This window comes from Carcharodon carcharias, chromosome 10, assembly GCF_017639515.1.
Source record: "Carcharodon carcharias isolate sCarCar2 chromosome 10, sCarCar2.pri, whole genome shotgun sequence".
Lineage (NCBI taxonomy): Eukaryota > Metazoa > Chordata > Chondrichthyes > Lamniformes > Lamnidae > Carcharodon > Carcharodon carcharias.
Genome location: NC_054476.1, coordinates 44,879,777 through 44,896,035, shown reverse-complemented (window position 1 = coordinate 44,896,035; position 16,259 = coordinate 44,879,777). Strand labels below are relative to the sequence as shown.

The window sequence follows — 16,259 nt, the reverse complement described above, 5'->3', positions numbered from 1 at the left end:
TATAGCCTCATTTGACAACAAATAGGTATTTATCTAAAAGTTTGCGTTATTTGTCCATCATCAGATGATTTCAAGCATCTAGATCAGTTCTCTCTCAGAAGTTCTGAAATTATGGCCTACATGAACATTGCACTATAAAAAAGGTCACTTTAGGCGAAGGTCCATGCCAGTGACATTAGTTCCTACAGACAAATTTAATGCACTCGATCGCAACTTGAAAATAAATTGCCAAGATCCACCAAAACCAGATGTTCAGAATGTCTGTTTTCTCCAGTCTTCCCTGCCACCAGCTGCAGCAGGTCTCAGCAAGTTTATTTTTAGGATGTAGCCAGCTGTGCAGGATCCATACAGCATAAAATGGCATTAGCACTGATCTTTACAAGAAAACAGCATCAAAATAAAGCAAAACCTACCAGTAAATTAGAAGGCAAATCACAGAACTAAGCTGAAGATGGAATTCCTGGCTGTATTTCTGAACTACTAAAACAACGATCAATTGCTGCTTAAGATCTCAAAACTGATGCTCAAGGCTGCGCTTCAATGATTGAAATAAAATGCCAGAAATATTTCAAATTACAACGTACTTTCTTCAACAAAGTTACTCAAATAAAAAGAACAGTTTTGCTAAATTGACCTAATAAAACGATTTTCATTCATATGGTACATTTAACGCAGTAAAACACAAGTGACTTCAGAGGAGCATTATCAAACACAATCTAAAACCAAAACTTTTAAGGAGCTATTCGGACTTCATCAGAGGTAGGTTTTAAGGAACAGCTTATAGGAGGAAAGAAAGAGCTGGAGAGACTTAGGGAAGGAATTCTCAAAGAGAACGGTGCAGGAGTGGGAACAGAAACCAATGCTTTTGAGTGGACATAAAGAAATAGAACCAGGCAAAAGCAGTCCCACTCAGCTAGACAATGTAGCAAAGGCATTGGAAAAGATTGGTGTAGTCAAACGTGCCAAAGCCTGCAGACAGGTTGAGGAGGAATAGTCTACCATGGTCACTTACATAGGATGTCATTTACGACATGGATAAGAGCTGTTTCAGTGCTGTGGCAATACAATACCTTCAGAAACATTGAAACTGGAAAACCTGATTATATAGGTTTTAATTTGGGTAAATTGTTCAGCTAAAACAATAAACTGACTCTAAACCTGATTTATTACAAGAGTCTTTGAAAAGTTAATAGCAAAACAATCAAGTTGCTTGACCCCATTAGATTACATAAAACATTTTGTTTTATTCTTGCATGGGATGTGAGCGTTGTTGGCAAGGCCAGCATTTGTTACCTATCCCAAACTGCTCTCAAGAAGGTGGTGGTGAGCCAGCCACCTTCTTGAACCACTGAAACGCATGTGGGGAGTGGAGTTCCAGGTTATTGACCCAGCAATAGTGAAGAGACAACAATATAGTTCCAAGTCAGGATGCTCTCCCACAACCAAATGTCTGCTGCCTTGTCCTTCTGGGTGGTAGAGGTTTGCTGGTTTCAACAAGCAAATACTGAAAGCTAGATTTTTGAACTACTTGGAATTTCATAAATTGAAAAAACATTGCTCTGCTGGAAGAGTTACAGATTTCATTGTATGCAAGTTTATTGACACCGTCTCATACATGAAAGCAAAAGCCATCACTGTTGTTGTATTACCCAACACAAGACTTTAAAAAAAAAGCTGATTGTTTCTCTTAGGTGCTACTTCAGAGTTAGTCTTTCGACATTTTCCTTTCTTAACAAATACCTTAAAAACTTCACGGGTGTAAAAACCAGTGACCTGCAGTGTTACTTATGGCATCTCACAGCGTATTAGGTGCAAGAATGTGAAACAATGGAGCTGGAACCAAGGTCACTTTTTATTCAGCTGAACCTTTGCACACATCTGAAATTAAATATGGGATTTTTTTAAAAGCCGTAACTTGCACAACTTATATTGGGGAAAAGTGTCTTGGATACATGACCAATATAGGGTCTGGTAAGCAGGTATAATCATTCTGTAGTTCTCCGCAAATTGGACAGATGACGCTGATCAAGCACCCATCTTCCATAGGCCAACCATTCATTATCTACCCCATCATCGATTCTACCTGCTGTCCTACCAACTGAATGTCTAAAAAGATATTTTGCTTCCTACGTTCAACTAATACCCTTTCCATTACAAGAACCATAAGGAAACATAGCTACAAATATTCCAGGTCATTATGTGCTCACATCAGTGTACAGTTAAACCTATAACTTCAATCCTATTTCCAAATCGAGAATCTTCTTAAAAAGAGATAAGACAGAATCAATGGCTTATGACAAGAGGCTGCTCCATATATCAACTGCTGTATTGCAAGAAAACAGAGAAATTTAAGTCCTGTTTTACACAATCATGCCTTCTAGAGCTGCACTATCAATGCAAGCTAAATTGTCACCCACGTCATCTATGTGGCTCGAAATTTCAAACAAAAAAGTTTTCATGATGAAAAGTTAAGTTCAAGGCCATTCCTGTAACCAGGAGACCAAAGTCCAAGAATCATCCTAAATATACATATTGGAAAATGTTCAGTCTAAATTCTTTTGCAAATTGGGTGACCAGAAATGTGCACAATATTTCAAATATGGCCACTGCAAGGCTGATCGATAATTCATATAATTCAGATGCCACGTTTTTTACGTGTGACAGGCAGAAATGTCTGAACTAGTGCATTCTCCATGACAGTGCCTCTACCAGAGTCCACTTGCCAACTAATCAGCACTCTCTTCTCATCAAGTATAAACTGCTCTTCCCTTTACATTTGGCATTCTTGCGAATTGTCCTGATGAATGCAAGACGATGAGCTTCGACAGCGTCTTTGTTTTTTTAGCAATATTCAAGTTCTGCACTACCAAACTGCTGCTTATTATTCTGCTATGCAATGGACAACTTTTAGAAACTGAGCATTAAAACTCCAAGAAACTGGAGTTACGTCACAAATAAAACCACTAATGAAATTCATTCAAATTAAGTGTTAACCTTCATGCGCAGATTTTGCACTCAAAATATTACGCAACATATGCTAATCCAGTTTAATCAATAACAGTACTCTTTTGAGGGAATTCAGCACAAAGTACTCAACTAAGTAACTCCATGACTCAGGCCATATGGCAATACTAGCTAAGCTAGAATATGCAAGGACAAAGAACAAAGGACACAAATAATGGGTGAGAATACATTTACGAGACACCCCAAGGCCTTCAGCCTCAGTTCAAACTTGTATCTGACAGGAATATGAAGAACTGCTCTTCAATCCATGTAATCTGTTACAGCTTTTGCAGTAAAGTGACACGGACCACGTCCATCGTCAAAAATGCATCAATTCATCATCAGTTTTACACGCACAAGTGAATCAAATGTTGCACTCTTCCTGTATCTTGTAAACAAGTGCTAAAATAGTCCTCAGGCTCCTTTTAATGCCAATCTAGTATTTATATCAACTCAATCCATTTTCACCAGTGAGGTCAGATTCAGTCAGCTGATTTCATTCTTAAAATTACTAAGATCAAAGTTCTAGCTTGGTACTTGCTTACCTGCAACTTTCCTTCCATTAAAAGTGAACTAAAGAAAAGCACAAGCGCAGAAGAAGAATTTCTACTCCACTGTGACTAACTCCAATAAACTGCAACTTTCAAGAACAGGCATATATTTTCTAGAGTTTATAAGAATGAGAAATGAGCTCATTGAAACGTGCAAATTTTAACAGGTTAGATGATGAGAGGCTATTTCCACTGGCTGGAGAGCCTAAAACTAGGAGGAGTCATAATCTCAGGATAACAGGTTAGCCATATAGTCCTGAGATAAGGAGAGATTTCTTCACTCAGGAGGGTTGTCAACCTTTGGAATTGTCTATTCCAGAGGGCTATAATTAGGGGAACCATAAACCAAAACAACCAAAATTAACTGAATGGCCCTAAATGCAGAAATAACCAATAGGGTTCTACTTTTTGTAGTTTTTACTTTACCAGGACTTGGAACCAACCTAAATGAAACATGAATTAACAGGCAAATGATACTTCAAATTAAAAAAAGGTAAAATTTCACTTTAAATAGTCGACACAACAAAGATACACAACCACAAGCAATCCCTTTCAGCATTTATGGCACTACATAGCTATACAGTTCCACAGTATGTTGTTCTTTATTCACACAGGATAAGCTTGGAGTCCTATACAACAACAGTTTTCACATCCAGGTTTCACAGGTATGATGGTCATCAGCAAGGCACTTCTACAAACCCTCTCGCCTTCTGGAGATGACAGTCCTAACAGTGTAGCTTTCCAGAGTTCCTTTTCAACTGACCAAACAATAACACTCCAGATCGGCCACATCTGGGAAAACGCTAAAATAAAAGCAAAACACTGCAGATGCTGGAAATCTGAAATAAAAACAGAAAATGCTGGGGGGAAAACTCAGCAGGTCTGGCAGCAACTGTGGAGAGAGAAACAGAGTTTCTCCCCATGTTCTCAGGTCTGGGAAAACACCCAGCTCTTCAGTGTCTCTGAGCTATTTACACAGTTTTTCAGATTTTAGACCTTTTTGAGCCAGCTTGCAGAATGCCTCCATGGTCTCATGTCTCTTTCTGCCAAACAGAAAAACTGGCCTCTTGCCGAGAGTGATTTGCTTCTGCTCTACACAAGGGTTTAGTGTGTATCTCTTTCTGTCTCTGCCTGCTTTCGTGTGTCAGCATCTGGGGCTTCACCCTCCAGCTCTCCTGCTTGTAACTTTCCTTTGCATCTGCCAGCCACGTGGCTTCTCAAACTTTCTTCCTGCTGGTACTCCTTCCAGGTCAAGGGTCACCAGGTCATATGGGCCAGTGTTTCTTATTATCCAAGAAAATTACAATTGATCCTTTTACAATTGCAACTCCTTTTACAACTCTTTAAAGCCCTTTTCAAAAACATTTTTAAAGACAACTGCAGATTCCACAGTCATTTTAAAGAAATAAGAAAGTTTCTTTACTGTACTCCTTCTGAGTCAAAGGTCATCACACTATAGATGCTCAAGTGATGAGTACATTCAAGACTGAAATCATCAGCATCAGGACGACAAATGTTATTGTCCAGGATGCTGTCAATGCCAATTGGTGGTATGGCAATATGAAGTTGGTGGCTCATATATCTAGGCTCCACAATCACCATCAATCCGTCATATTATGCTAAAATCAGTACACACATTGTAAAAGCTGCAAATGTTATGTTCAAGCAGTGTTTGGAAAAACAACCTGACTGAGAACACAAAACTGCAGTCTACCAAGCCTGCAACCTCAGTGCACTCCTCTACAGTAGTGAGGCCTGGACAACATATGCTGAGCATCAAAAATGTTTTCACCTTTGCTGTCTCAGACATAGCTTTGGTATTTCCTGGTGGGTAAAAGGTCACCAACTCAGAGGTCCTTAAGCATGCTAATTCCATTAACCACCACTCATTACAAAGCCAACAAACATCTGCACTGACTTGGCCACATTCGTACACCAAAAAGATCTTTTATTTTTTACAGCGAGCTGGCCATTGGGTTACGACTGGCTAGGCACTCATACTTCCACTACATGAACAACTGCAAGTGAGATATGAAGATGGCAGACATCAGCACAGACAACTGGGAGACAAACGGCCATGACCACTGGAGGCTGACTGTTTGGAAAGGCACTGGAAGAGAAGAGGAGAAATGGAAAGCTCAACTGGCAAAGAGGGCAGATTTCTTTCTCTTCCTTCTTACGAGAGTGTCAGTTGAGTCGCCATGTTTCCAAAAGTCATCTCTTTCCAACCCCCCTCCCCCCATTCATTTTACTATAAACAAAAAGGGTCCTTTAAATTTGTCCAAAACAACAGTTAAAACTGGAGAGTTGCGCTGGGTTTTTATTTAGTGTGGAATTGAGAACCAGTTGTTTGATTTGTCCCTGCACCTGACACATTACTTTCTGGCAGTATACCATTAGGGAGTGTAAACTTTGCAGTGTTAGAGGCCAAGAAACATCTTTGTTGAAGCATCTAAAGAACTTACTTGAACTCATCCAAACTCTGCTGCCTGCATCATATTCCATACCAAGTAGCACCCATCCATCTTCAGAGAATTATATTAGCTCCTAGCAACATGTTTAAAACTTGCATCTCACGTCTAACTCATCACGGCCCCAAACTCATTGGTGCCTGCCTACCCTCTTATGTATCTATTCTATCCCCCATCTCTAACACAGCAGGGTTATACAAGAGGCCAGAGGAATGCAGTGGAAGGAACACATTGCAGTGGGTTATAAAGCTGGCGAATGTTACAGAGATAGGGAGGGCAAGGCCATCAAAAAATTTAAATACAAAGATGAGAATTTTAAATTTGAAGCATTGGGAGTACAACATTTGCTTCAGCCATTGGACAGTAACTGAACTTTGCCACTTACACAGGCACAAGAGGGCTCGCAACTGCAACACGTCATTGCATTCCCCACCTAAGCCTCAATCTGGCTTCCTTCAGTCGAGCCTCAATCTCGTGCCTAATCAGCAAAAGCTTTCACATTAAGTAAAACAAAAATAATCAAGGTTGAGTTGCATAACTAATTTTGATTAATTTTGTTACTGCAGCTTCAATGTATTTTTATATCATCAGGAAGGGAGCCTCAGAAGAAAAAAGGTTGAGAACCCATGGCCTAATCCGCACAACAACCTTGAAGTCAAAATATTACATGTATACCCTGTGGTGTTAAATCATAAATATTTGGCGGGTGTTGTGTGGGGAGCAGAGGTGGGGACCTGAGCTCAGAAAATGGCTTGCCCCTCTAAAGCCACTACTCTTAAAAGAGAATCAGATAATTGTAGCTGGTGAGGTCAGAGTTATTATGGACAGTTGATAAATTATAGGTTCCAGACTAGCTTTCAAAAGAAGATGATTTTACATTGAAGTGTAGCATTTTATCTCTGCACATCAGATTCAAAATTTGTATTATGTACAAAGTAAACCGTGGAACCAGATTTTTTTTTTAAACATTTTGTTCTTACAGCTCGACTCCAACAACCAATTCATATAATTTGCATTGCAGTAACTATAGTAAATGTCACTGATTATTCAAGAAATAATATAAATAACAATATTTTATTGAGGGTAACAACAAAATATTTTAAACCAGGAAATCTGCCAGCTTCTTTCCAAAGGCAATGAATCAATCTGACTGACCCACAGAAGTAACTAGGCAAATTTTAAACATCAGTTTGCAACAATATCATTGTCCCATACCAAAAACATGACCACCCTGCAAATGTCACATTTGAACCCACAGATCTTTTTTGTCAACAATGAAATTGTCCACAGTACTTGGCCTGGATTTTGCTGAGAACAGCAGCAAGGCTAACAGTGCTCACCATTATTGTGGAGGAAGTCAGGCAGCAATTTTCAGTATTTGCACATGCTCAGATTAACTAATTTCAGTTTAGGTGATGTCCAATTTGCCTTGCCTGTCTATCTACAAGTTTCATTAAGCCCACATTTCAAAGAGAAATTCTCTATTAAAACATATGAAGGGCGACAAAGAGTTAGGGTTTGAGATTTCATGCTTAAGTATATTTTGGCAAAATGGCAAATCTCTTTTATATACAGCTAAACGACGCACCACTACTTCATTGTTTTTACAGGTATGGAGTCTCATGCCTTCAGATTTTAACTGTTGTTGAAGATTTTCCTTTTTTTTGCTTTGTCTCATCTATTTTACCTTCTGTACATGATCTTACATTAGAATATTTCATTCAGTTTATATGTCCCTGTTTAGGCTCTGCTTGTCTCAGTGAAGATCCTTCGTAGGTTGAAGGGACAATGTTGCCTGACTTGTGCACACACATCAGACTCCTTGAAGAGGTCAGCATGCTGAAATGGATCTTTAATTACCCTAAAAGTACCACGCAAAAGCTGCAAGCATAACTAAAGTCAAGCACCATTCCTTCACTGTTGACTAGAGAATAAAAGCCCTGATGTCACCGATGCGGAGTAATCAAGTGACTATAACAATAAAGGAGAAACAATGACACTGACAAGGTATTTAACAACGTGTTGTCAGGACCATAAAGGAGAATATAAATTGACATTTTAATATATTACAAAATTTATCAAATGCACAGTAGCAGATTTCCTGTGGTGCTGCTAATCTGGATGATCCATTGTTTTATAAAGCGCAGAATGCATTATTTCTGGTACGAAGCTGTAGCTTTAGCACTGTGAAATGTTCAAGTTTACTAATCATCTTCCTTTTTAAAAATTAATTATTGAGTTATGTGTGTGTCAATAACAAGGGCAGGATTTATTGCTCATCCCTCACTGCCTTGAGGTGGTGATGAGGAGCCAGATTCTTGCATCGCTGTATGGTGCGGGTACTTACACAACACCGTTAGGTGGGAAATTCCAGGATTTTGACCCAGGAACAATGAAGGGACAATATATGTGCAAGTCAATACAGAGTGACTTGAGGAACTTGCAGGTGTTGATGGTCCCCTTCTCCTGCTCCCTTGCTCTTCTCAGTGATAGCAGTTGAGAGTTTGGGAGGTACTGCCGAAAAAGCCTTGGCAAGTTGTTGCAGTGCACTCTGCAGATAGTGGCTGCAGCATGTATTGTGGGCTGATGGTGGAGGGAATGGATGTTTAACATGATGAATTGGCTGCCAATCAAGATGACTGTTCTGTCCTGAATTGTTTTGAGTTTCACAAGTGTTGGTGCAGCTGCACCCATCCAGGCAGCTGGAGAGGATACCATCACACGCCTGACTTGTGTTTTTGGGTGGTGGAGGGGCTTTGGGAACATCAGCTGTGTTACTTGCTACAGAATATCCAGTCTCTGACCTGATCCATTTATGTAGCAGGCCAGTTGAGTTTCCGGTCAATGGTAACACCCAGATTCCTAGGAGTGAGAGATTTGGTGATGGCAATTTCATCAAATGCATATATGTTATACACCAAGCTTTCTTCAAAAAAAAAGTGCTTGGTAAGGTTACTCAGAGGTTACAAACATTTTAGCTACCGTGTCAAATGACTGCCTTTGTTTATTCATACAGTACTTTTATAAAGCACTTAAGTCTTACACTTCTATGACACTATTCTTTCCATTCATCAACAAACTACGGAGATCAACAAGCATCTGAAAAATATAAACGAGAGAATGGAAATGGTGCAATTTAGAAACAGTGTCAAATATTTACTCAGATGTTGCAAGGGAAGTGGCATGCTGGCTATAGCCAGTGACAGGTTTAACGTGACAGCTGGAAGAGTGCTGACAGTTGTAAGCAGATAGTGGTTGAAATGTAGCAGCTGCTTAAATGATACAATACATCACAAGTTATCGATACAAAAATACAAAATTACAAAACAAATATGTTTTGCTCGCCACCCATAACAAATAATGCGTCTTAGAAACTTATGGGCAAGCGTAAGCCATTTAGCACCTCCAGCATTTTATTCAGATGAGCTTCTTCTTCAAATTCCCCAATCAGGTCATACGAAAAAATCATTCCAGTTACATTTAAGAGAACTCGCAAATCAAAACCTCAGGAGTACGGTAACCACTTAGGTAGAAAATGGAACCGAGCGGCATCCAAATAGATCACGAGAGTAATGAAACCCCGGTTCCTAATTACATAAGAACACCCCCCAAAAAATCATTACACTGCCCTGGTGAGGTTACATGTACAGGTTCCTCAATCCTAAAGTTTCTGTTCGCGGTAAACAAGCTCTCGTACCAGTTTCCAACCTTACAGATTGTTAAAACCTAACCAAAATTAAAAATGAAAAATAGCTAAAAGATTCCTATCAACCCCAATACGAACTATTATGAACGTCTAGTTCAATACGAAACCTTAAAAAGTTTCAACATTTCCATCCAAACAGTATTTTTCATACTCTAAGATACTAGTCTAACGTGTTAAGACATTGGCTCCGATTCCGGTGGCGCTTTTTGAAAAAAAATAACTTGAAAAAAATGGTTATTGCCTAAAAGGGGGGGGGGGGGAGGAGAGAGAAGAGAAGGGAAGGGAACGTCTGTATTTTACCGAACAAACTGGATTTAAAATCTTAAACCGATAAGAATGGCTGATGGGCAAAGTTGTCTATTAGTTTGAGCTGAAATTGTGCAGCGCCCAATCCCAACCTCGGCCGAACAGGACGGAAGCGAACACGAGGAGGAGGAGGGGGGGAGAGAATCCAGAGCCCGAGCAAAGCTCCTCTCCTGCTGCTCACTCATTAAACAGACACAAAATCTTCATCAATGAACAAAAGCAAGCAACACAGACACATGTGAAGGCAGGCCCGAGTGGGGGGGGGGGGGGGGGGGTGTGCCCTGGCAGCCTCCCGCGCCCCCGGCGTCAGGAGCCGAGCCGCAATCTCAGCTCCGGATTCATCCCCCAACTAGGCCGAAGCCCCGGTCTGAATTAGTTTGGCTAAAAGGCGGGGCTAGCCGCACACACACATAGACACACTGACCTGGATGAACTGGATGGTGAGAGCGCTTTTGCCCACGCCGCCGCCCCCCACCACCACCAGCTTGTACTTCTCCTGGGCCACTCCGTCCTTGGCGGCTGCCATGGTAACCGGGCCTGGAGCCTGGACTCGCTCTCTCTCTCTGTCTGTCTGTCCCGCACCGACCTCCCCACCGACTCACAGAGACCCGCCTTGGGTAGAGGGGAGGGGAGGGGAGGGGGTGGGGAAAGAGGGAAAACTTCAACACCGAAAAGGCCTAAAAACTTTACTGAATTATACGGAGGAATAATTTGTAAGAATGTGACTCATTAAAGTGGGTGCAAGAGCCAGCAAAAAACAGCAGCAGTCGGAGCCACCACACAGCAAATGAGAGGTCAAGCAGCGGGAGCCGCTACAAATGGTGGCCACAGCCGCCTGGAGTGCATCAGAAATTATAATGAGATGCAAATCACTGCTGAATATTCATACTGTCAAAATCAATGCCTCAACTCCACCACCACGGCTGTACAATTCCAGGGAACGACACGCTTTGTGCACAAACGCCCAGGTTCGACTTTTCCCAGCTCTCACAATGTATCTCCCCTCCCTGGTGGTGTTTTAACTCCGCATTGCCCGGCCCGGCTGCAGTGCAAGCTCGTGAAAGAATCCTACACGAAATGACAAATGTATTCTTGAGTATTCTGCGCCAGGAGAAGCTCAGAAGCATTGTGAACTCTGAGGAGGATGGTGCAGAACTACAAGAGGACATTGACAAGTTTGTGGAACTGGCAGACAGGTGGCAGGTGAAGTACAATGCAGAGAAATATGAAGTGATTCAGTTTGGTCAAAAGAACATGGAGACACAATGTAAAATAAAGGGTACAACTCTAAAGGGGGTGCCAGAGCAGAGGGACCTGGCAGAATATGTGCATAAATCATTGAATGTGGCAGGACAGGTTGAGAGAGCAGTTAACAAAGCATACAATATCCTAGGTTTTTTTAATAAGGGCATACAAACATATGAATTAGGAACAGGAGTAAGCCATTTGGCCCCTAGAGCCTGCTCCGCCATTCAAAAAGATCATGGCTGATCTGATTGTGGCCTGAACTCCACATTCCGCCTACCCCCAATAACCTATCACACCCTTGCTTACCAAGAATCTATCCACCTCTGCCTTAAAATATTTAAAGACTCTGCTTTCACCACCTTTACAGGGGCAAAGACTCATGACCCTCAGAGAAAAAAAATTGCCTCATCTCCGTTTTAAATGGGCGACCCCTTATTTTTAAACAGTGATCTCCAGTTCTAGATTCTCCCACAAGGGGAAACATCCTCTTGACATTCACTGGGTCAAGTCCCCTCAGGATCTTATATGTTTCATTAAGATTATCTCTCAATCTTCTAAACTCCAACGGATACAGGCCCAGCCTGCCCAACCTTTCTTTGTAAGATAATCCCCCCCCCCATCCTACATATCAGTTGAGTGAATCTTCTCTGAACTGCCTCTAACACATTTATATCCTTTCTTAAATAAGGAGACCAAAGCTGTACACAGTACTCTAGATGTGGTCTCACCAATGCCCTGTACAACTGTAGTAAAACATCCTTTCTTTTATGTCCATTCCACTTGCAATAAACAAGAACATTACATTTGCCTTCCTAATCACTTTCTGTACCTACGTACTAACTTTTCCTGATTCATGTACCAGGGCACCCAGGTCCCTCTGTACCTCAGCATAGAGTACAAGAGCAAGGAGTTATGTTGAATGTGCTTTAGACACTAGTTCAGCCTCAGCTGGAGTATTGTGCCCAGTTCTGGATGTCTCACTTTAGGGAAAATGTGAAGGCGTTGGAGACAGCATAGAAAAGATTCAGGAGAATTTTTCCTAGGATGAGGAACTTCTATTGTGAAATAGATTAGAGAAGTTGGGACTCTTTTCCTTGGAGAAGAGAAGACTGAGAGGAGATTTGAAAGAGGTATTCAAAATAATGAGGGGTCTGGACAGAGTAGATAGGGAGAAAATGTTCCCACTCATGACAGGATCGCTGGTTGGAGTCATAGCTAGCACAAAGGGAAATGGTTGTGGTTTTTGCAGATCAATCATCTCAGTTCCAGGACATCACTGCAGGAGTTCCTCAGGGTAGTGTCCTTGGCCCAACAACTTCATCAATGATGTTACTTCCATCAAAAGGTCAATGCACAATATGCACAATGTTCAGCACCATCTGTGACTCCTCAGATACTGAAGCAGTCCTTGTCCAAATGCAGAAAGACCTGAACAATATCCAGACTGGGGCTAACAAGTGGCAAGTAACGTTAACACCACACAAGTGCCAGGCAATGACCATCGTTGAATCCCCCACTATCAACATCCTGGAGGTTACCATCCACCAGAAACTGAATTAGACTAGCCATATAAATACCATGGCTACAAGAGCAGGTCAGAGCTAGGAATCCTATGGTGAGTAACTTGCCTCCTGACTCCCCAAAACCTGTCCATCATCTACAAAGCACAAGTCAGGAGTGTGAAAGAATAGTCTTCACTTGCCTGCAGCTCCAACAACACTCAAGAAGCTTGACACCATCCAGGACAAAGCAGCCCACTTGATTGGCACCCCTTCCACAAAAATTGACTCCCTCCAACACTGACAAACAGTGGCAGCAATGTTTACCATCTAAATAATGCACTGCAGGAGCTCACCAAGCCTCCTTAGGCAGCACCTTCCAAACCCACGACTACTACTATCTAGAAGGACAAGAGCAGCAGAAACATGGGAACACTGCCACCTGGAAGTTCCTCTGCAAGCCACTCACCAGTCTGACTCGGAAATATATCACAGTTCCTTCCCTCTCACTGGGTCAAAATCTTGGAACTCCCTCTCTAACAGCACTGTGGATGTACCTATACCACATGGACTGTAGCGGTTCAAGAAGGCAGCACATGAACACCACCTGCTCAAGGGCAATTAAGGATGTACAATAAATGATAAGTGCTGGCCTAGCCAGCAATGCTAACATCCTGTAAATGAATAAAAAACAAGAGGGCACAGATATAAATTAATTGGCAAAAGAAACAACAGCAACATGAGGAAAAGCTTTTTCACGCAGCGAGTAGTTGGGATCTGCCTGAAAGTGCGGTGGATGCAGGTTTACCGGGAGAATGACGCTAGGATAATTGCTCATTCGGAGAGCTAGTGCAGACACGACAGGCCTATTGGTCTCCTCCTGCGTTGTAACAATTTTGTGATTCGCTAATTTATTCAAAATACTTTTTTACATTTATTTTCACCAAAAAATATTGCAATCAGTGCTCCACACCCTCTGATTCATCAGAAGTTAGAAACTTCATTGACTGAAATTTTCTGATCATATTTCTTCAGTATTCACTGAATCATCAGATGCATATTTTACAGAGGGAACAGTTGATAAATGATAAGTCAAGCGAATACAAGAACTTGCAATTGCTAAAGAACTGCACAGTAGTCTGTCAAGCCAACTTGTTTGTTTTAATGCAGCAGCTGACATGATGATACTGACACAAAGTCTGACACTGCATATGTGCAGGAAGCGCTCCCCCTACTGTTGTGGCATAGATAAACACAGCCTTATTAAGGTAATAATCCAACATGTGGAGCATAAAATATCCCCATCTTCCCTCGCAGCTAATACAAAAGCAAAATATTGCAGATGCCGGGAATGTGGAATCAAAAGCAGAAAATTCAGGAAATACTGAGCAGGTCAGGCAGCATTTTGTGGAGACCGAAACAGAGCTCTTGCCACAGCCTTGAAACTTTAACTCTTTCTCTCCACGTATGTTGCCAGAGCTGCTGCAGCCAACAGGGGATGGCTGCATTGCAATCAGTCATCATTATCATAACCTATTTCCCACTTCTTACAAGCAAGCAGAAGCTACTTAACCCTAGACTTAGATTATTCAGTGCAGTATATAGAATGATACAACACAGGAGGCCATTCAGCCTATCGTGTCTGTGCTGGTTGATGGAGCTATCTAATTCATCCTGTTCCCTTGTTCTTTCCTTTTTGATCTTTTACTCATAACCCACATTGTTCCAGTTTTTCAGTAAATCTGTTTCAACATTCAAGCCATTATTTTTCCTTCTCCATTATTTTTGGTCTGCTCAGCTCCATTAAATAGTTGCTTACTTTCCCATTTTCAGTTTAAAGGTCATATTCGAAAAACTAACTGTTGGTTTTACATGTTGTCATATTATTATTCATAAAGAGATAGGAACTAACTGTTATCCAGAGATGCCACATTCACTGTCACACTGCAGTCATGTGCAGTCATACCAGCTACATGGAGAACTGCAAGAAATACACTCAGTGAAACTCTAGCATTTTGAGTGTAAACTGCAATTCCAGCAAGGATTTCACACAAAAAGCTAGTTGGCCTAGCCACTTTATGGAATGAAACAGACTAGTGTTGTGGATGAAGACCAAGGTTGCACAGAGACTACCAAAAGACCTCGATGCCAAAATTACCTGTTTCCAGTGATGCAACAAAATCACGAGTACCTTTTAAGTCAGGTTGGCAACATGAATGAAGTGCCTATGAATTTCAATCCAAAGTGTAGAGTGGAAAAGTTTCGAAACAAGTCCAGTGAAAACGACGGGATAGGGGAAGACAAGATTCACTGTGATACTAACCTGCATGGCCGATGGAAAGGAATTAAAGCCTATGGCAATTTTCAAACATAAAACCATGTTAAGTGTCAAGTTCCCTGCAGGAGGTTTTGCATGTCCATGACAACAGATGAGGATGGAGTGAAGTTATTTATCAATAACACAGAGAATATGCAGATAAAAACAAAAAACTGCGGATGCTGGAAATCCAAAACAAAAACAGAATTACCTGGAAAAACTCAGCAGGTCTGGCAGCATCGGCGGAGAAGAAAAGAGTTGACATTTCGAGTCCTCATGACCCTTCAGCAGGACTGGGTGAATCCAAGGAGAGAGGTGAAATATAAGCTGGTTTAAGGTGGGGTGTGGGGGCTGGGGGGGGGGGGGGGGGGGGGGGGGGGGGGCGGGGGGGGGGGGGGGTGTTGGGGGGGGGAGAGAAGTGGAGGGGGGTGGTGTGGTTGTAGGGACAAGCAAGCAGTGATAAGAGCAGATAATCAAAAGATGTCACAGACAAAAGAACACAGAGGTGTTGAAGTTGGTGATATTATCTAAATGAATGTGCTAATTAAGAATGGATGGTAGGGCACTCAAGGTATTGCTCTAGTGGGGGTGGGGGGGCATAAAAGATTTAAACATAATGGAAATAGGTGGGAAAAGAAAAATCTATATAAATTATTGGAAAAAACAAAAGGAAGGGAGAAGAAACAGAAAGGGGTGGGGATGGAGGAGGGAGGTCAAGATCTAAAGTTGTTGAATTCAATATTCAGTCCAGAAGGCTGTAAAGTGCCTAGTCGGAAAATGAGGTGCTATTCCTCCACTTTGCGTTGGGCTTCAGTGGAACAATGCAGCAAGCCAAGGACAGATATGTGGGCAAGAGAGCAGGGTGGAGTGTTAAAATGGCAAGCGACAGGGAGGTTTGGGTCATTCTTGTGGACGGTCCGCAGGTGTTCTGCAAAGCAGTCGCCCAGTTTAAGTTTGGTCTCTCCAATGGAGAGGACACCGCATTGGGAGCAATGAATGCAGTAGACTAAGTTGGGGGAAATGCAAGTGAAATGCTGCTTCATTTGAAAGGATCCCTATGGAATGCTGCCAGGGGGGGTGAAGGGAAGATGTGTTTGGTGGTGGCATCATGCTGGAGTTGGCGGAAATGGCGGAGGATGATCCTTTGAATGCGGAGGC

The 16,259-nt window shown here is 41.8% G+C and overlaps 1 protein-coding gene across 2 annotated transcripts in view; it reads right to left on the bottom strand.

Annotated features, from left to right (window-relative positions):
• rras2 (RAS related 2) overlaps positions 1–10,865 on the bottom strand; it is a 104,734-nt gene extending 93,869 nt beyond the window's left edge. Inside the window, exon 1 of one of the 2 annotated variants that reach the window (XM_041197810.1) lies at positions 10,462–10,865. In XM_041197810.1, coding sequence (XP_041053744.1) covers positions 10,462–10,563 — 102 coding nt within the window. In that variant the 5' untranslated portion in view covers positions 10,564–10,865. The remainder of the gene's footprint in view (positions 1–10,461) is intronic. The other variant, XM_041197812.1, reaches the window with a different exon arrangement.
• Positions 10,866–16,259: the final 5,394 nt, after the last annotated feature.